This window comes from Scophthalmus maximus, chromosome 7 (assembly GCF_022379125.1).
Source record: "Scophthalmus maximus strain ysfricsl-2021 chromosome 7, ASM2237912v1, whole genome shotgun sequence".
NCBI lineage: Eukaryota > Metazoa > Chordata > Actinopteri > Pleuronectiformes > Scophthalmidae > Scophthalmus > Scophthalmus maximus.
In genome coordinates, this window is record NC_061521.1 from 12,793,569 (window position 1) to 12,814,608 (window position 21,040).

At 43.8% G+C, this 21,040-nt stretch overlaps 3 protein-coding genes across 9 annotated transcripts in view; 1 reads left to right on the top strand and 2 right to left on the bottom strand.

Moving 5' to 3' along the window:
• Nucleotides 1–13,595, bottom strand: LOC118315271 (CD81 antigen). 2 transcript variants are annotated; one of them, XM_035642430.2, is made up of 8 exons: nucleotides 13,463–13,595; nucleotides 7,941–8,055; nucleotides 2,321–2,418; nucleotides 2,100–2,174; nucleotides 1,795–1,908; nucleotides 1,593–1,691; nucleotides 973–1,056; nucleotides 1–810 (listed from the first exon to the last, which is right to left on the bottom strand). In XM_035642430.2, the coding sequence occupies exons 1-8, from the start codon at nucleotides 13,523–13,525 to the stop codon at nucleotides 745–747; spliced, it is 714 nt and encodes a 237-aa protein (XP_035498323.1). In that variant the 5' UTR covers nucleotides 13,526–13,595; the 3' UTR covers nucleotides 1–744. The 2 variants fall into 2 exon arrangements, with proteins under 2 accessions (XP_035498323.1, XP_035498322.1); XM_035642429.2 differs by lacking the exon at nucleotides 13,463–13,595 and adding an exon at nucleotides 9,824–10,028.
• Nucleotides 8,934–21,040, top strand: part of kcnc1b (potassium voltage-gated channel, Shaw-related subfamily, member 1b) — a 13,589-nt gene continuing 1,482 nt past the window's right edge. Inside the window, exons 1-5 of one of the 6 annotated variants that reach the window (XM_035642391.2) lie at nucleotides 8,934–9,171; nucleotides 11,380–12,156; nucleotides 15,694–16,609; nucleotides 17,172–17,348; nucleotides 18,385–20,553. In XM_035642391.2, coding sequence (XP_035498284.1) covers nucleotides 11,593–12,156; nucleotides 15,694–16,609; nucleotides 17,172–17,348; nucleotides 18,385–18,524 — 1,797 coding nt within the window. In that variant the 5' untranslated portion in view covers nucleotides 8,934–9,171; nucleotides 11,380–11,592 and the 3' untranslated portion in view covers nucleotides 18,525–20,553. Of the gene's footprint in view, nucleotides 9,172–10,957; nucleotides 12,157–15,342; nucleotides 16,610–17,171; nucleotides 17,349–18,384; nucleotides 20,554–21,040 lie in introns of those variants that run through there. The other 5 variants (XM_035642389.2, XM_035642392.2, XM_035642393.2 and 2 more) reach the window with 5 other exon arrangements.
• Nucleotides 16,603–21,040, bottom strand: part of sergef (secretion regulating guanine nucleotide exchange factor) — a 15,100-nt gene continuing 10,662 nt past the window's right edge. Inside the window, exons 11-12 of the transcript XR_004794820.2 lie at nucleotides 18,118–18,258; nucleotides 16,603–17,396 (exon numbers count right to left, since the gene is read on the bottom strand). The gene's annotated coding sequence lies outside the window, so the exon portion shown is untranslated. The remainder of the gene's footprint in view (nucleotides 17,397–18,117; nucleotides 18,259–21,040) is intronic.

Below are 21,040 nucleotides of genomic sequence, written 5' to 3' on the forward strand. Positions count from 1 at the left end.
TCATTTTCCAGACATATTTATGTTATTTGCATCTCTTTTGCAAAAATACCAAAGATTTATCTCTTCAGGCCTCTAAAAATTCAAATTTCCTCTTTGAATCACACAAAGTTGCAGACATGATCTTTATGGATCACAAGTGAAATTAAATGTTGGTAATCAATAGTACAAGAGAGGTAAAACAGGGTAAGTAATAAAACGTACACTTTTAAAAATTGTTTCATGATTCTAGGGATGGTGTTTCACGTGTGAACGACAATACAACAGCACAGGACGGTTCATTCGGCAGATTGAAGAAACATAAAGTTGACTATAGAACATACAGAAGAGAGTAAGACAGAAGCTTAGACCATAAAACCCTGCTGCTTAAATTATATCGTAACACTAACACTGCAGCGAGATGCATCACAAACAATCAGGGAATACATGGACCATCCATAGTGATATTAACACATGACAAGTATATATATATACAATTTATACACCCAACAGCATTAAATTTAATGACTTAAGAGAAACTTTTCACATACATACTGTAAATATAAAATATTCATATGTCGTGTTGTATGATAAATAAGACAGCATCTGACAGACGGAAGCTAAATTACTGTGTATGAAAACTGAGATGAGCGTTATCAAAATAATTTTAATGTTTCTATTCTAAAATAAAAAGGAGAGATTTCCATCTTGTGTTATAATGAAAAGGAAAAGGTTGGATGATGCATTAGTTGGCTGTTAGCCTGACTCCTAGTATGCTCCAGGGCTGTTCCGGATCCCACAGCACAGCACCATGGTGAAGATCATCTCAAAGATCTAAATGGGGGGAGAAAGAACAGAACATTTTAATTCAATATGTCTCTATATTCCAGCACCTGCAACCTTATCGCAGCTGATAAAAGCAGGCATTTCAGCGAGAACACGTTGACGCCACCGCTGTGTGAAAAAATATGTCTACATGTTCAATCTGACACTCACCATGATGACAGCGACCACCAAGGCAGCCAGACCAATCAGGTGGAGCTTCTCGGAGAACAGCTCGATCAGTTTATCGTGACAGCTCTGCGAGGAGACAGAAGCAGAATGAAGATGTTGACCATGTCCAACATGTTTTGGACAACTGACAATAAACTTGTGAAAGTTTCCATGTAAAATTTGAGCTTGAAGGTACATCACATCACATACTGTACAATATACATATCCACCATCTATTAATGAACATGGGGATTCAAATTCATTTTCCTTAAATATCCCCTCACTTAACAGCACTGTGGAATTAGTTTCACGTCCAACTGTATTTGCTTAATAGTCGTATATTTTGGAAGCTATTGATCAAATTCAAACGATTGCTTTAGCTACTGAAATATATTTTAACATCAGTTGGATGGCAGATCAGGCCAATAAATACATTTTTAAACCAGTATATCAAGTGTTTATCAAGAATTTCCAAAACACTTGACACAGATGACACTGCACTTCCTTGTGTCCTCAGCAATACACCCGCCAAAGTTCAAGTCGACTCAGATGAGCGGTTGACGAGAAAACCAAGTGACACAGACAGAGATTTCTGAACTTATTAGTATTGGATTTGTGTATACCTGAGATTTCAGAAAATCTCCTTGAGACTTTCTTGGACACAAGGTGCCGACAACTTGTCTGAAGAGCGCCGTGTCATCGCCTTTACCACAGCAGTCGAGCTGAGGAGGAAACCAAGAAGGTGAACAAAAGGTCACTCATTCAATTAAAGGCCAATAACTCACCAGGGCCAAATGAAGGGAAAGATTTTTCAGCATGACGTACCGTATTGTGGAAAACATCCAGGACCTTAATGGCAGCGTCTTTACTGGGTGACCCAGAGACATCCACAGCCTTGATGTATGCAGAGTCATAGAAGTTGATCAGTTCTTTGGAGATCTGTGGACAGCAGGGAGACGAGTTTTAGAGACACAACAGCAAACAGACTCAGGTTCACTGGAGAAGAAGTGGAAAATCAATGCAAAGATCGAACATGCAGGGCTGCAGTGAGCTGTGTGTCTGTGCATGTGTGTGTGCGTGTGTGTGCGTGTGTGTGCGTGTGTGTGCGTGTGCGCATGCGCATTACTTACTGTGTCTCTATTCATGAATCCCCAGATTGCTGCAGCCACTTCACAGGCAAAGAGGATCACCAAAAAGAAGAAGAACTTAAGAAAGAAAATGAGTGTTTGAATCTCAAAGTCTCTAACAGATAAAAATAAATAAATAGTTTATTAATTAATTTAATATTTAAATTGTATAAAATGAATTGAAGGTCGCTGTTGGATAACGTTGCTGCAGTAAAGACACTCACTGTCCCCAGCAGACACTGAGATTCCTGAATGGCACCGTAACATCCGAGGAAGCCGACGAGCATCATCACGGCTCCTACAGCGATCAGTATGTACACACCTGTTAACACAGAGACGACAGAAATCTCACCATCAAATAGTCAAATTTAAAGAGATGTGGTCCATCGTGCGCACCACTAGAGAGCAGTGTCAGAGCAGTGTGCGCTTGCTGCCCGTTCATTCATCCCCACATTGTTTAGTCCTGGCCTGGATGTGGCTCTAGCCTCTCCTGAAGGATGACATGACATTATTGACATCCTAACCAGCTCCCAGATCGTGAGAGAGAGGTGGAGCAGACCCTGTGCAGCTGCCAGGCCAGGAAATGCCTTCCAGACACTCCCAACCTCCCACAAACCCCCTCTGCATTGACCTCTGGCCCCGAGCATTATCCTTCCCCAGGAAACAGGGAGAAACGTGAATACACATTCTCACACACACTCACACTCTCACACACACATTTACAATTTACAATTTACAATATCTATCTATCTATCTATCCAACTATCTATACTGCAGCCTCTTCTAAACATTCAAAAGTTTAGGTGTTAAACAATTTTACATATTTGTTTTTTGCCCAATTGCCCGTGGATCAATAAGTATTTCTGATTCTGATAATTTGTCACTAGCGGTAGAGGAAGTAATAACTTTAAATAAACATAGTCGAGTTGTACATTATTTCCCCCAGGACTGTAGCTGAATGTAAGTTTATAATAGTGTAAAGAGTAAAACAGGACAAGTTTAGTAAAATAACCTCTAAACTTTAGTTAACTTTAGTAACTGAGTACATTTATCATCTAGGACTAATTGTGTAATCTATGTTACACATAATTTACTTTTTTATTTTTCTGTTTTATTTTTTTCTTAGACTTTTTTTTAGATAACCCTATAGTGGCAGTGAAAATGGCAGAACAATTATTTTACATAAATCAACAACAAGACAGATGAGGAGTAAGAAAATGCCAGAACACGTAACAGGAAATAAAGCTGGACTCTTCAAGTTCAGTCCTTTATATACATTCATTTTCAGCATATATGACGTGTGGATATGAATAAATGACAGGCCGGGGCAGATGAGTACAATTATATTGAGCAACTGACAAAACAGTCACACCTAAAGCTCCATTTTGGAGCTCTCAATCATAGTTTCATGGACTTTGCCTATGCAACAGCAATCTTTGTTCAAATGTTTTGTTTTTTTCCTAAGAAACTTTCTGTGCTTGGAATCATATGATATGATCGGAAGCCCAAGAACAGTTAGGATTACACTTACATGTAGGTAAGGTAAGTGGAATTGATGTGACTTTTATGTCAGCTGCTGTTTTTAGGGTTAGGGCTGAACTTTGAAACATAATAAAGACAGTGCACTTATATATAGATGCACTGTTACAGATCAAACCAGTAATTCTCAAGATTTATGGCTCGTGACAACGTCCTCCCTTCTCATGTCTCCGATGTCTCCGAGTTGTTAGCAGTGCGACCAAAAAGACTTTTCCTTTCTAAACCTCTCAGATGGATTTTTACCACAATAAAACGTCAGAATTAGAGAAAACTAAAATGTCAACATGTGACCCTTTGGAGGGGCCTTACTGTATATGAAGTAATGTAGTGGTACTTTTCCATAAATAAAGGATGTGCAAACCTCTTCCACCGTAGCTTTTAGCGAGGTGGTCTGGGAGCAGTCAGTTTCTGGGGTTTTCTATTCTTATCCACACGCAAACAAAGCACATGCAGACTGTAATGTGGGCTGACAGAGCGGCCTGAAGAGGACCGACAGTAAGAAACTCTGACACTGTTGCATCTGCAGACCTCCAACACTTCACAGTGTACTTCAAACATCACGCACAACCCTTCCTCATACTTTCATCTACACCCTCTTTCCTCTCTCTCCCTCTCTGTTTCAACTCAACACCCTCCTCCTTCATCCCCCCACCGTCTGTCTTTTTCTCTCAGGACCTTTTTACCAGTGCCAGTGACCCCGCAATGCAGCGAAGCAGGCATTATTTTCCGCTGCCTTCCATTACTATGACAACACCCTTTACGGTTTGAACGCTATTGAGACTTGAAGGGTGACAGGCAATCTTATGCCACCGAGGAAGTTCATTTATTCCTTGTCTGTCTGTGTAATCTCCAGAGGGGCAAAAAGGGGGAGGTGAACACCGGCTAAAAGCCCCACTTGGACCTTTCGCTGCTCTTCTCATCCACCATTAATAAACAAACCAAAAAAGGCAGGAGCTGTGAAAACATGTCGCCACTGTCAGAGCTTCACACCAATAAACTCAGATCAATCCAATCCTGTATGTTTAAGTATATAAATGATGTGATGGTGATTAACATCGAAAGGCAGAATATAGGCTTAAAAAAAAAAACCTTCCTCGTGAAATGTTCTGGGATGGACAGAATTGGGAGGGTGCCTCGCCCCCCCAACGGGAGACCCCGCCCCCCCTGAAATGTCAAAATTATTACAATTCAATTTTTTTTTACATATAATCTCAAGCAGAAGTCATTTAGGGGTCACTTTCCTTATACACCTTATTCCTCATTCCTGTATAAGATTGTGGACCGAACTTAACATGATTTGTGAACTCTAACCCTAATGAGCCCTAACCCTAACCCCCCCCCCAAACCAGTAAACCTAGGGGAAACACTGAACACTATCATTTGACATTATAGGGAAATATTATTATTTATTTTCTCAACAAATGTTAATTGGGAGGGTTGATACCCGTTCACCTCTGTACATCAAATACGATGCTGAGCCAGTGAGCCACTTAGCTCAGTTTAGCATAAACGCAAGAAACGGTTAAACACCCAGCGTTGCTCTGTCCAAAGTAGCAGCGTGCTAATTGACACATTATCTCATTTGTACAAAGCCCAAGGTGTAAAAGACACAACCCACTTGTTGAATCTAGCGGTTTCCAGCTCTTGTTATAAGCCACGCTAACACGCTGCTCCCATTCTGATACCGAGCCATCTTAGCTTAGCATGAGGACTGGAAATAGAGAAAGATCAAAATCCACTAATAGCTTCATGTTTTTACACTTTACATGAAACACATGTTGTGTTCATTGGTGAGCTTCAGAGGCGCTGGTGGGTACGTGGCTCTTGTTAACTTTACACTGAGCCAGGGCAGCGCTCACCTGTTTGCAGTCTTTACGCTAAGCTAAGCTGAGCTAGGACAAGTTAAGCTAACCCAATGTACGATTTTGGCTTAAACTCCAAAAAAGGCTTCATTACTAAAAAGACTTTCAAACCCAGGAGATCTTTGTTTATTGCCATTTTCAAGTCAGAGATGTTAGAGATTTCCTGTTTAGACAAAGTGGTTTAGGTATCAACGGAGGAGGTTTCAGTAGCTGGGGGGCTTCGGATAATGTATTTCCCTTTGTGTACAATGATGAACACATGCAATTTCATATCAAAATAAATGTTGCTTCCCCTCACAGCATGTGTACACACATAGTACAACTTTTTATTTTTGTCCCCATTACGAAACAATGGAGAAAAGCTACAGTATTCAGGCTGAGGCCTTGAATTAATCATACCGTGTAAAGCAACTGGAATATCCTGTCTCCTCGTGTAAGACAATGTGTCACACTCACTGTATCTCCTACAGTAGGAGAGCATGGAGCACTAACCAGACCAGACGACGGACAACTGCCACCAATAATGATTTCAGGCCCTGGTGAAGAGGTATAGGAGACTGTGTATTTTCAGCCTCACATAAATACCACTTTGGCGTGCCAGCGTGCTAAAAACATCCACTCCAAACTCTAATTTCAGAGGTAATGTGCAGATGTACGAGGTTATTTGAATTATGCAAGGGCGTATGTTCAAGGGAGGGCGAAAAAAAAAGAAACACTCCCTTGATCTTGCTTGGGTGGGCCTCTCTGCCTTGCCTTTAAAATCACAAGTGTGCCTTTCCTCTATAAAAAGCATGAGCTTGCCATCACTCTGTATACTTACCGAGGAGTGAGCATGGGAGAGCACCGGGTGACCAAATCTAAATTAATAGGCTCTCTAAAGTTCCCCGCCACAACAAACTGACTTGATGGACCTTTGAAAAGTTTAAAACGTTTCATGCATTGTAGGTCTTAGTTGCCAATCTCTGGACAGCTGAGGCCAGTGAAGGAGACACGTGATGATTTGTGACCTGAGTTCATGCAGTGAACACAACCTGCCAGGCACACAGTCCACATTCTGGGATTCAGTTTAACCTTCGAGATTTTTCTAAATGTATGTAAAGAAAATGCCGGGTTGGATTCACGCAAAACTCCTTAAAAAAGTTCCTGAGGATCAAATACTTTAAAGGGCAAGCGACAGAAGGCACATGGAGGATTTATTTCTTTTCTCACAGGCCACTAGTTTTCTCAGAGCCCTCAATTGTCTCAACATCTGCCTGAAGTGTCTGCTCTCTCTCTCTCTCTCATTTTTTTCATTTTTCATTTCATTTCATTTGTAGAGGACTGTGATGTTCTCTGGTAAATCTTAATAAACATTGTGCTTTCAAAATCTCTCTCTCTCTCTTTCTCTCTCTCTCCCTCTCTCTCTCTCTCTCTTTCTCTCTCCACCCCCCCTCTCTCTCTCCATCTCTCTCTCTCTCTCTTTCTCTCTCCACCCCCCCTCTCTCTCTCCCTCTCTCTCTCTCTCTCTTTCTCTCTCCACCCCCCCTCTCTCTCTCCATCTCTCCCCCTCTCTCTCTCTCTCTCTCTCTCTCTCTCTCTCTCTCTCTCTCTCCCCCCCCTCTCTCTCTCTCTCTCTTTCTCTCTCTCTCTCTCTCTCTCTCTCCCCCCCCCTCTCTCTCTCCCCCCCCTCTCTCTCTCTCTCTCTTTCTCTCTCTCTCCCTCTCTCTCTCTCTCTCTCGAAAGAACCTCAAGGCTGCGACTTTCATAAGTTCATTAATGTGTATGTTGTATATTATTCTGTATGTTGCAGAATGACAGCTGAGCAAAAAACGCAGAGGTGCAGACGCCGGCTGTGGCGCTCTTAAGTCATGCGGCGGATGTACGTAGGTCCTGTTTCCTGGTCTTTTCTTAGAGGTCACGCCGCTCGTACTATTTCTGGACGTTACTTTGTCCCAGCTGAGTGTGAAAGACAGGTATTTCTGTGAATAAGTTCACTTCCAGCACTGTGCTAACTGAGAGCTTCCTGTCATGTGGAGAACACCGAGGGGTTGAGAGACGACTAACTGGTGTATCAAGGTGGCTGACCAGAGGAGGACAATTTAACAGGAACATACATATAAGATTAAAAAAAAAAGTATGTTCAGTGGCACAGCTGTTTTAGATTGTAATGTAGATTATCTTTGTCGTGATTGTGACGGTGAGGAGATGATTCACTCTCATGGTATGAGTCCAAGGTCTGTGGTATTGTTGTATTTGACTGTATTCTATTAAAAGATGTGACACGCAACACTGAAGAGGGGACAATAAACAGCTTTCCCATCCAGTGATAGAAAATTTTCTCTCCAATTTGAAACTTAATGAGGATGAACCACAACATTTGAATTGACCAGCTCAGAAAGACAGATTTACATTAAATCTGTGTGAGGAAAGAAATATTAAATAAATATTAGAGGGGTATACTCACTGATGTAGAAAGTGCCCGGTGCCTGCTGGCCTTCAAACTGAAGTATGAGGAGGTTGCTGGTTTGACTGTCATGGCGGAGCCACAGGGCCACTCCTAAGATCACTCCTCCGGCCAGCTGTCCCAAAGAGAAAAGGTTTTTAATTATTCTCTTTTATGTTTCTTTATTTGGTTACAACTTGAGGAGGATCAGAGCTTCTTTTTTTTTTGGAAATGTTTGATATTCAAGAAAGATGTTGTCATGAATATTAAAAACAACCATGTTGCTATCAATTTTTAAGATTTTTTAAAAAAGACCCATCAACGTGTTTTTTTTTATACAATGTGAGAGAGTCGTGACATCTCGGAGCCCGGTCGACTCTCCAGAGATCTAATCCGTGTCCAAACCTTCCTGCTAATTTTTCTTGACCTGCGTCCTCAGCTCTGCCACGAGGCAGTGAACTGTCCACTGTCCTTATAGAGAAGCACGATGGAAGGATATCCTGACACCTCAGTGACCTAAGGCACAGACCGTGTCCTCGCAGCATTGTTTAAAGCCAACTCAACAACTTTGTTGTTCAGCTTTATCTCCCGTAATCTCTCCCATGTTCTATATCTGATAAAGTTGAAATATCAATATGAAAGTGTTCTCCTGTAAAAAACTGATTGATAATAAATACAGAGGGATCACTTCCAGCACAGTATGGATGTGACGCCCCTTGTTCTTTCTACGACAATGTTTATATCATGATATCTGCACATTTAGTGCCACGGCTGAACTCCATTGTTCTCCAAGAAACAGGAAACTGAATTCTCGACCTGAAAAATGGCAAAACGAGGAAGAGGGGGCTCAGACTTTTCACAACGATAGGCACAGCAGCAAAACCAACAGAGGAAACACTCAATCAAGTGCAGCGGGTGCCGGATAAGGATATGGTGACTGTGTGCTTACTTGGGAAAAAAAAAAAGATGACTGGTCAGTACAGACCATCCAAATGGCAATTCACAAACAAGTGATCTGTTCTGCAGGAAGTCTGATATGATGTAATGAAGCGTAAAAGCCAGACAGCTGCATTAGGCAAGTGAACCTCTGTGGCAAGTCCCATATTAGTGAAATAACCTTTCTGAAAACAAGATGCACTTGAGGAGGGTTTCCGTTTGCAGGAGGAATGGACAATACATGAAAAATAAAACTGCACGGTTGCACGCGGAGGTTCCTGAACTCCTGCAGCAAATGCTTCTGTCTGGTGACCAGGTAAGAACAAAGGACATCGCAAACATGTTTCCCCTCCCCCAGAGACCTCTTTCAGTCCTTTATGTGTTTTTAATTTGGGGAGAGCCAGGCTCCTCTGAACAGCAAGAGACAATCTGCAGCTGAGGTATATTCTGTCCGGTTTTCCATCGAAAAATAGCAGCAGACATCAGACTTTCCTGTTTGAAGTTCATCATCAGCATGAGTTGATTGAGTTAAATGATCTGAGGCACAGTTCAGACATGTAAGACATGCTTAAGCTGAATAATCTGTCCGTGGAGGTGAGGTTCCCACCAAGCGCTCCCCTCTCTTTTTCTCTTCCAGCCCCCTTTGCACCGGGGCTTGGCCCGGCACAAAATTACTACTGATAAAAGGTATAAGAGGATTTTTTTAATTTTTTTTTTAAATCGCTGCCTGGACAAGGTTTAGTGCTGCTGCTCCTCCTCCTCCACCACTGATGGTGCTCTCCTCTCTGAGACAGCATCTCCTCCAGCATTGATCATTAATGAATCTAAAACCCCTGAGCCACACAGATGTGTAGAGGAACAGCTGTCAGGCCGCTCAATCAAACAAAGAGAGAACGTTTTAAGGAAATGGAAAGTACTTAAACATCGCAGTTCCCAAAAATCAAAAGAATAAAATGTCTTCAACTCACCCAGAAAACAAAATTAAAGAAGAATAACATATATTTAATGCATTTCGTGCAGCCCGCCACAGCCATGTTGCCAGTGGGTTGTTGTAGTTGTTTTGTCAGCTCGTCCTTTTGCCCAAATCAAACACTCAGTGAGCCCAGTCCACTCAGTCTCCACAGGACTCAAGTTCACTCAGGCCAGTTGGGGAATGAGCCTTTCAATGCTGGAACCTCCTCCTTTATAATCAAAGAGTGAAAACCGAGACGAGGAACTGCCCACTGAGCCAAGTGGAGGAGAAGGAGGCTGAGTGAGGGAACAACAAGCCCTGCGACTGCCTAAATAAAGATCTATCTCACAATGAAACAAGTTGAAAAAAATGTGAAGATGTGGTTTAATCCTCTCTCATTGAGTGTTTCATGATCACAAGTAATAAAGATATTCTATTCTCGTTTCTCTTACAGTGTGGTTTTAAATGCCCACATTCTTATTCTGCTACCAGGTCTGAGTTCTCACGATACAGTTAACAAACTTTGCAAAACAAAATAGGAGCATCAAAGAGTTTGGCTTTGTTTGGTTTTTTTGCTGTGAACAACGGCGCCCCCTGCTGGCACGTCGAACACAGGTAGAGAGGACCCCTTGACTCATTATTATAATGATGAAGGGAAACAATCATCTCTCTCAACATCTTACATATACCCGCTGTCTGCGCAGTGTCAGCCACGCGCAGTGTGTCCAGTGTGACTGTGGTCTGAACCACCAACCGGTCCATCACGAAGCAACAGTCACACTCGGCCTGATCGCAGGGGCGGATCTGTGCGTCCGCGGCTCCAGGCTCCAGGCTCACGGAGAGTCTGTGCATCGACACGACGGGTCTGACCGTCTGTCGCCGAGCGACCGTAACGTCTGCGAGCGACGACGTTAAACGGGAGCGATGGCAATTTCATCCGCCGTAATTGGATAAGTTGGGCAGCGCGTCTTGGAAAGAGCGCACGGCTCCATCCACTGGGCACGGCGAGAACAACAGACCGTTTGGGCGGGTTTTTTTTTTTTTTATCTCTTGGGGAGGCTTGTCGCCCTCTCACCATTTAATCACGAGGCACAGAGAACAACACCCCCCCCCCCCCCCCCCCCCCCCCCCCCCCCCCCCCCCCCCCCCCCCTCCCTCCTGCAGTGTGTGGATGTGTTCTCTTCTTCCCACCTGTCACAAAGTGCCCGTGAGCGGCTGAGCTCCTCTGCGCGGGGACAAAGACCTGCTGCGCGGCTGAGCGTCGGTGTGAGGGAGGCGAGTCGGTGGGCAGCGACGGAGGAGGCAGTGAAGCGGCGACACCAGCCTCCATCAGGAGCTGCCGGACGGGCGCTGTCCGCTCAGCACCGCCGCAGTCACCTTGCTGTGACAGTCCGGAACCTGCTCGGGACCGATCCGACCAATCACTGCCCCCCGGGGAGTCCCATGAGCCGGGTCTGTTCTGCTGGCGGGGGGGGGGGGGGGGGACACACAGTCTTTTATCTCGACATCTTGGATGTACCGACTATGTGACGTCCATTCTTAATGTGATGCCATTGGCTGCGATCGTTTTAGGACCTCGATTCCACAACCCTCCCCAGATGCATGGCAGGTGCGCGTAGAGAGGACCCGGTCTGCAGATCTCTTTCACACGGTGGTTGGTGAGAAACGAGCGGTCGCTTGGTGCGCCGCCCTCCCTCCGGTTGAGTCACAGTTGTGCGCGGTGGCGCGGTGCGCCGAGACTTTTGCGATGAAGGGAACTTATTGGAGAAATGCCTGAGGGACGCAATGGGCCTGAGCGACGACAAGGATCGCATTGTGATAAACGTGGGAGGGATCAGACATCAGACATACCGCAGCACCCTGCGCACCCTGCCTGGCACCCGCCTGTCCTGGCTGGCCGAGCCTGACGCACCCAACCACTTTGACTATGACGCCAAGATCGAGGAGTTCTTCTTCGACCGCCACCCTGGCGTTTTCGCACACATCCTCAACTACTACAGGACAGGGAAGCTGCACTGCCCCGCCGACGTGTGCGGGCCCCTCTACGAGGAGGAGCTGGCCTTCTGGGGCATCGACGAGACAGACGTGGAGCCATGCTGCTGGATGACATATCGCCAGCACCGGGAGGCGGAGGAGGCCCTTGATAGTTTCGGCGGGGGGGGTCTGTTGGACCTGGGGAGCGAGGACCCCGAGCCCGAGGTGGAGCACGCCGAGGACGACGTGGACGAAATGACAAGGAGGCTGGCGCATGGAGACCATCATGATGCCAGGAGTGGGAGCCTGTGGAGCAGGTGGCAGAAACATGTCTGGGCCCTGTTTGAGGACCCTTACTCCTCCAAATATGCAAGGGTGAGTTGTTTTATATCATGGCTTTGTCCACTCTGTTGAACTTTGAGATTTGAGGACCTCGCAATGACTTATCATAGATACACTCTGAGCTCCAGTAATCCTGCAAAGGGTTTCGGTTGTTCGAAAACCGTCAGAGCTTCATGGACAGGAGTACAGTCGTAAATGTGTCTGCCTCTGTCCCTCGATGGTGAGACAATGACTGATGGATGTGGCTGGCTTTTCGAGAGGCTTTTGATGACCTTGAAATTACTCTCCGGGGGGTTTCCACAGCAGGGATGTGATTGTACAGAGAGGGGGGGGTCGGGGGGAATCAACCCAAGACCTCATCTGTCAAAATCATTTACACGCAATTATTTTCTCCCCACCTCCCCTGTCTCCACGAAGAAGATAAAGAAACTAATTTGGACTCTCACAGGTCTTTGGATTGATATTACCATGACACAAGGATCCCTGGGCGGCCGGCTCTGTGGTTAAATAGGTCAGCTGCACATAAGGCAACCAGATCTTTGGCACAACCATCATTTCAGTGGCTCACCTCCAGGCAAAGAAAATGGCTTGCTGTTAGAGGTGACAATTTTGGTCTTTGTCATGGGCATTTTTCCATCTGGGCACAATGCCTCTCATTGGTGGCAATTAAATGACTTTGCACCTTCTGATTTTTTCTCGTTTTTTTTTTTAACACCGTCTCCATCAAAGACCGCTGTGCTGCACGCTGCTTTAACACCTCCCGCAGCCTGGTTGGTGTAATTAGTTACCGTTCCACATCCAGCATCTGTAAACTGTATTGACATGTCCTCACTCTTAACAACAAGCATTAGCGGGAAGTGGTTTAACCAATACATACACACACTTCTTTCAGATTTCCCCTTTTGCATGCAGGACGTTTCCCAAAGAGTAGAATGTGTGTCCTACCTTTAAACAATGAGCAAGACAAAAGCAGAGCGGGGATTGACAGAGCTCCACCAAGTCTGACAAGAAGATTAATTAGAACTGAGCCTCAGAGTTAATTACAGACTCTATTCACAGTGGATACATCAGTGGAAAACCCCTGTCACTGCATATCACAGTTGGCCTGTGGTTTGCCAGCAACAGTGAGAATTAGCCAGTAAGGATGAAAAAAATTATGATTGCTTGTCACCCTCCCTCCAGGCCACACTGTTCCTTACCGTCACAAAGACACATCATTTAAGAGGCGGTCTGATAAGACGGAGAGCGTTTGTTTAACAGTTTGAAGGCTTGGATGTGCAGAGGGCTGAGCGGGCCAGTGTGTCAGGAGGCAGCAGCAGTCAACATAAAAGTCACTTACATGAATGAGGGTTTGTAGAAGATTGAAGTTCTGCTGGCAGCGATGGTGATGCAGGTTTTTCATCCCTCTTGCTAAATGATTTACAAGAGGACAAAAATAACAAGAGAATCTGCCTGTTAGAGCTGCAACTAAGGAATTTCCTGCATCATGTGGTTATTTTTCTGGCTCAATCGAAGAATAAAGTCCAAGATTCAAAGAGCTTGTTTTGTCCACCCAGCAGATTCAGTTGACAGTCACAGAAGACTTTTTTCTACTTGAAAGAAATTATTTATCAAAATTGTTGAAGATTAATTTTCTGTTGCCTTATGCATAATCAATGATAAATAAATCAAAACCCTGACCCTCAATATCTCTGCATGGGTAAAGTGTAGCTGGAGACATATTAAAAGTGATAATTTTCGGGACTATCTTGTTGAACCTGAACTTGGTAGTTGAGGGATATATAATAACTTATATATAACAATAATATTATAATGAATATGCACCATGTAAACTTTTTGGGCCCCGGTGATCTCGGGGGTTCCCAGGGCAGCTACCAAGTTTTTGCCCAGTTGGTAATCCGGCCTGTGGTGTTGATTTAAGTAGTTTTTTATTGAGGTCATGTAGTGTGGTTGTATTGGATTTTATTATAGTCTGGGGTGCACTTGTTATTTTGCACAGCACCTACTGTAGAGGGGGTGGACAAAACAACCTTATGCAATCTGACAATACAACGCCACATGCTACTGCCTAGAAAAACAGACCCAAAATCTCTGACACTGTATCAACACAAGCTGAGCAAGCTACATTTTAAAAGTATGTTTGTATTTGATTGTATCAAAATGTCAAGTTTGGCTTTTGAAAGATTTTGTACTGAGAAAAAACACTGGCACGTTATTTTTTCGAGCATGTAAACTGCAGTAACACGACAAACTGATGATTGAGTTCTGAGATTCGATACGGTCTCTCTGAGCAAGGAGCGGAGGGAGTCGGTGCTCTGTAGCCCCTTGCTGAGACAGTTTCCCTCTGAACCATCGTGCTAACATGGAAGGGAAGCAGACCTTCATAAGCAGCAGCGATTTCCTCAGCACAATGCAATGAATTGCCAGTGATGAGATGTTACGATGCAGGCCTGTTTTCCATCTCGTGCGGCACGCTCGCCTTCCTGACACACTGTGAATGGATGTGACTGACTAAGATGCTGAGTTTCCTTTGCTCAGTGGAATATATATCACTTCCTCATGCCCAGACATGCCCCACTCTAGCTCTCCTTCTCCCCAATGTCATTTCTGACTCCTCCCAGCTACTTAACAGTGCTATGCATTAGTCTGCGGAGCATTATAGAGTCCCGCTCTTGCTCAAAGACAAACTTCTATTGATCCAACTTTTGCGATTGATGAGATGATCAAGTAGATATCCTCTCTTCCTGTCCGCTTCTCTGTCCACCAACTCTGATCTATTAAGATCCACTGTAGATATAGCTGTTTTTTATCCAACTAAAGTACGATCAGAGGAGGATAGCATGTGCACAGCACCGCAGTCAATACCCAGGAGAGGACACAGTATCTTGTTACACCCATGTAGTATGCACCAGAAATATCAGAACCGAAATGTGAGGAAATGTGATCATCCGATCGATACACAATGAAGGCTAAGTATCCCTTTGCCATTAAGGGAAATATAGGTTTCTCATAAAAGTCTGTCCTGCTGCTCAGTTAGCCGTGGCAGCTCAAAAGGATTCCCAAGAGTTGATCATCTGGACATTGCGACCTTGTGTAGGGAAAACCTACTGTACCGATGCTGCTGAAGGGAAGAGCCCAAGCTAAATTTAGTTACGGGGTTGACTCTAATGTCCCCGCTGCTCCTGCTACAGTACTGCTGCTGGCTCCTTGTAATTCAGCATGAAGCATACCCTTGGAAATCCCATGACCTTGAGATACAGCAGAGGAGAGGGGAGGAAGAACGGCAAGCGCATTGATTGTCTCTTTTATAATGTCACTTGTGAATCAAGATGCACAGGGAGCAGGGTGGGGGTGGAGGCAGTGGTACTAGTGACTGTGTCAATGCCACTGTCACTGACAAATCAGTTGCCATCGTCTCAGATTGAATTGTACTGTTTCGTGCTGAGAACGGCTGCTGGGCAATCAAGCGTTATTATATTGAATGTAATACTGTGCTCATTATCCTCTCGGTCCTTCTCCCTCTCCCCTTGCATTTCTTTTCCTGCACATATTTTTTTTTGTCCTGCTCAGTGGGTAGCTCTGGCCTCGCTGTTCTTTATTCTGGTGTCCATCACCACCTTCTGTCTGGAGACCCACGAGGCCTTCAACCCCATCATCAACCGCACCGAGCTCCAGCTGGTGGACAACGTCACAGTGGAGCACACCTACCAGGAGACTGAGACCGCGGCATACCTCACCTACATTGAGGGGGTTTGTGTGGTGTGGTTCACGTTCGAATTTCTGATGCGAATAACTTTCTGTCCGAATAAGTTTGACTTCATTCGGAACGCCCTGAACATCATCGACTTTGTGGCCATCCTGCCCTTCTACCTGGAGGTGGGTCTCAGCTGGCTCTCCTCCAAGGCGGCAAAGGACGTGCTGGGTTTCCTGAGAGTTGTCCGCTTTGTGCGGATCCTGCGTATCTTCAAGCTGACACGTCACTTTGTGGGGCTGAGGGTGCTGGGCCACACGCTGAGAGCCAGCACCAACGAGTTCCTGCTCCTCATCATCTTCCTCGCCCTCGGTGTCCTCATCTTCGCTACCATGATCTACTACGCTGAACGGATAGGAGCCAACCCCAATGACCCTCGAGCCAGCGAGCACACACACTTCAAGAACATCCCCATTGGTTTCTGGTGGGCTGTGGTGACCATGACGACCCTCGGCTACGGAGACATGTACCCTCAGACGACCTCCGGCATGCTGGTCGGCGCCCTGTGCGCCCTGGCAGGTGTGCTGACCATCGCCATGCCCGTCCCTGTGATTGTCAACAACTTTGGAATGTATTACTCGCTGGCCATGGCAAAACAGAAACTACCAAAGAAAAAAAATAGGCATATCCCTCGGGCTCCCCAACCAGGTTCTCCCAACTTCTGTAAGTCAAGCATCAGCTCCCAACCCCAGAGCCCCATTGCCCATGACGACGTTTTCGAGATAAAGTTTCAAGGTAAGAAACAAAGATGATATATATTCTGACACATTGTATTCTCCTCACTTCTCCGTTTTAACGTAACAGCCTACTCAGCTGTTTGTCTGTTTCCACACTTCAATCAGCTGATGATTTCCCACAGAAAATAACCAATAAAATATGTAATTAAGGGCATATTTGACCTCGGATAGAAGAATACAGAGACAGAAGTGGAGGTATTGATTTTGTTCTAATTAATGTAGTGATTCAGACCTCATCTCTGTCTATTTGTAATATTAAGAACATGTAAACAGACTCTCTAGTCACTTAATTCCTCTTGAATTCCTCTGGTCATATTATTGCAGACATATTGACCTTTGATGCAGTTTGTGCTCAAATACGTGGAACAAGGGACGTGTGAGGCAAACATTAGACAGCAGCTATACACACAATGATGTTATACAAGATAATCTCTATGTGCATTCAGCTTGTTGAGCCTGAAAATAGCAGATATATGAAAAAAGCTGGTGTATGAAACCAGATTTGTCTTTTGTGTGTGTGTGTGTGTGTTTGTCTTTCCTTTTCTTTATTGTTTCTTTAGAAGATTCCAAGCTGAACGGCGAGGCAGCTAACGCAGCTCTGGCCAACGAAGATTGTCCTCATATTGACCAGGCAATATCTCCAGAGGAAATCTTCAGCCCCAGTGAGAGAGAGCGGCCCTGCTTCCTGGTCACCACTGCTGAACGTCCCAACCACACAGGGGGCAGAGTGAGGAGGGGTACGTACAGTAACAGCCAATCACAGGCCCCCGTAAGACACTGACACCCTGTAGACAATAGACAGGACACTCTCTTTTATCCCTCTTTGCTGAGTGTTACACTTCAGTTTTACACACACACACACACTACAAACCTCTCATTACAACCTTAACACAGTCACAGCAGCTGCCTCTCCTCAATCATCGCGTTGGGAATTGTATATATTCCAAGTCACAACAACATTAGTTAAGGCCAAGCACAATCACCACGAATGTCAATTATACTTGTCCACATCTACATAATATATTTTTTGATACCATTCATAATGTAATACCCTTATTTATTTACCAGTAAGAAAGCTATTTTCGAGATTTATATAATCTAGAATGTGTTGTCCTACATGCCTAAGAACGTATTTATGTGCTCTGCGTGTACCATGTATGTATATGTGTCTTAATGATAAATACCATGCGGGATCCCGACATATGACCTTGACCATAACAGTGCATGAAGTGTCTTGCTGATGGGTGCTATCAGTGTGGTGAAGGAGCACAACACAAATGGAGGAGGGCTGAGATTACTATTAATTATTGTTAGGAGCCAAAATGATTTTTACACTTTACTACCAAGGCTAAGCCCCATTTCTTTATTTTTTCTAAATTTGATATTAATGTCCAAAACATTCCTAAGAACATCATGTGAGTCTCCAGCTGTGTGTGCAGCTGGCACATCAACAGTAAATGGTGTACAGCATGAAACTCTGCCTGTAGCTGAGAAAACATTCCCTACCTGAGGTGCCTGCCTTTTCCAGTCTTGTGTAGTGTTTTACTCCGAAACCATTCCAGTACCACCCGGTGCATGCTGGTGTACTCCTGATGAACTCAATGCATGGAGAAAATTAATCTGTCCCAAGTCTGTGTTGACCTGTTTCTTTGGAGACAAAAACAAGAAAGCAACAGGTGTAGTATTACGAGTGAGGAACACCAAAACACTTGACACTTGTCATGGATTCAGTGCTGCAGTGTACTCAGAACGTTCTCTGTCTTTCAACTGAAGGTTATGAAAAGCCTTGGAGCCTTAACAGCATGTCTGGCATGAGCGGGGATGCCTCTGGAGTGTCCTCAGTGTCCGCCCTGCCCTGCAGCCCACCCTGTCTAATGCAGCACTCACATTCTCCCATCCCATCCATTATGTAGCATGGTTGAGTAGCAGACACAATGCCATTGGAAGGCCAGTCCAACACTCCTCCTTCTTCTTCTTCTTATTCTTTCCTGTCAAATTTTGATTTACACTTGCCTTTTGCTCCTGCTTTATTTTTTTGTTTTGTTTCATTTTTAATTTGTTTTATTTTTTTGAAAAACTGTATCTTAACTGTGCTAATACTCCCAAGTGTTCTCCTTGGGTGTTTCATCATAACCTAGACTAGAAAAAACATTGGCACATGCCACTCTGCATGGGTCACCTCAGTCGCAGACAACGCACCGTTCTACTTCTACCACAGGCTAACCCCACTCTTTCCCTGTGTTTACATCATTGCCTGTTGCTCTGTTGCTTTTGATCTCACATACTCTTCTGCCAATAACTTTGATCTCATCTGCTTTTTACAATTTTGTGAAACAACTTTTCATAAGATGTAATCCCTGCTAATAGCCTGATATGCTGGACATTGAAAACACGTGGTTTTTTTAAACGCATCCAAAGGGTACCATTGCCAGCTGTTAAGGGAACTCCTCTAAAGTGCTTTGTAAGTTGCAAAGTAGAGACGTTACCATTCTGAGAGTGCAATCCAGACAACTCGTAGTGTTATCCAAGTGGCCAATTAAAAGAAAAAAAAATTCAACATGATGCTCATGATGTCCAATGCAATATGGAGATGATGACAATTCCTATGATACTAGTGATGGATTAATCCAATGCCAACAGAAACTAAAACTGTTGGTTTATTTGCATGAACTGCATGAGAAATTATGTTCAACAAAAAGCTAACTGTATCGTAGTACCTGTAAGAAAAAAATAATTTTTCTTTGAAAAGCTTCTAAACCTTTGTCTTTTGTTTATGCATTTTAAGACAGCTTTACAAGAGACTCAGTCACAACAGAGATTTTATGTAGCTGCCATTCTTTGCCTTTCCCTAAATTCGTATTTCGTCAATTCTATTTATTTGACTGGGGCATCCAAGTTAAACAGCGTGATTTAACTTGAACAATCTGTCATAAAGCCAACCAATGCTGTTATGAGCATAACTGGTTTTTATACATATATATTTACTGGTAGTCACAAGTTTTTAAAGTGTTGGTAGACTGCAGCAACTTCAAAGACGATGCTAAAATTAAGACAAGACTCATGAATTATTACAACGGTGCCTTCTGAACTGGTGAGGCAAAGTAAAAATGAGTTGACATAATATTACGTAAGTGCTACCGGTGTAGCATCAACACACTTTATACCATGCTCATAACAGTTTAACCAAAGCTTTATTTCACAAAGGTGCACCTTGTACTTTTTGCACCACCCTCGAACCCTTAATCACAGTCAATATGACCTCTTGGTTATTATTGTTACTCCATACAATCCATAGTAGGACTTAACCTTAGTGTAAAACCTAACTCCAAGCAAAAAACACCTGAAAATACTCACTTTATAGTCCCCACCTTCAGAAAAATTTTGTATTATAAAGCACAAAATATTATTAAAAGGGGACCAGGCAACTCAACGGAGCCAAAATATACGTCATGATGACACCTGCAGTATGTATGCCTGTTGATTTAAAATATCAATACTTTCACTGTTACTTGTATTGATACTGTCCCAATGCTTATGCACAAATTTTTCAGGGCACTTTAAAAAAAAAATCATGTTGACCAATCAAAATAAAAAAAAGATAATTTCTAGAAGAAGAGTAGAAGAAGAAGTATAGCATCTCATCTAAGGTTTGCTCTTATTCTGAATGAGCAGAGTTTTACTTTTTGAGTCTTGTCTCTTGTGGTAATTGATGGACGTTATTTATTTTTAAGAAAACTTGTGAAGATTTGCTGTGAAGAGATGCAGGTGAATTATATGCTCATGCAAATAAAGTGGGGGAAAAAATAACAACAACACAGTTTGGGATGTGGGTCTGCTTGGGGAAAGGTAAATGCATGTATTTTACATTTATGCAACAGAAAATTATTCAAATAAAATATGTGAATACAAGTCCTTGCATGAAATAAATTTTGTACACAACGAGTGTTTAGACTCCGTTTTTCTTCAGCTGCACATGCATACATACGACTTTCCCTTTCCCACTAGCTCGTGGCTAGTGCTTTAAACTGCTGTTTGATCGTAGACCGTGTCTACCAGTGTTTGGGGTCAAAGAGAGCATTCAAAAAAAAAACAACGAGGTGACTGTGAGAGCATGACGCAAAGTATACAAACGCATGACAATGACTGAACTACTGTACATTAACCTGTAAAGCGCAGCATGATTGGGCATGTTTCTTAACCGACTCAACTGTTCAACCTCTGCACACAGACGGTACACCTCTGTCTGATGCCTTGGCTAAGCATGGGAAAACACATGGTAAACCTGTCGTCTACCATGAGGAACTAACGGAGCACATTTTCTTTACTCTCCAAGCTAGTGTCATTTCTCACGCCTGTACCTACACCTCAGACCTCTCCATCATCGCCATCATGTCCACCGCTTAACATAATTTGTGTAATAATTTATTTT

Excerpts from the sequence above, each read along its gene's own strand:
- LOC118315271 (XM_035642429.2), bottom strand. The coding sequence starts at position 9,889 with ATGGCTGTGGCGGGCTGCACGAAATGCATTAAATATATGTTATTCTTC. Across the intron at positions 8,056-9,823 it reads TCTTTAATTTTGTTTTCTGG|CTGGCCGGAGGAGTGATCTT; the intron begins GTGAGTTGAAGA and ends TCTTTGGGACAG. Across the intron at positions 811-972 it reads TGGTGGTCGCTGTCATCATG|ATCTTTGAGATGATCTTCAC; the intron begins GTGAGTGTCAGA and ends CCCCCCATTTAG.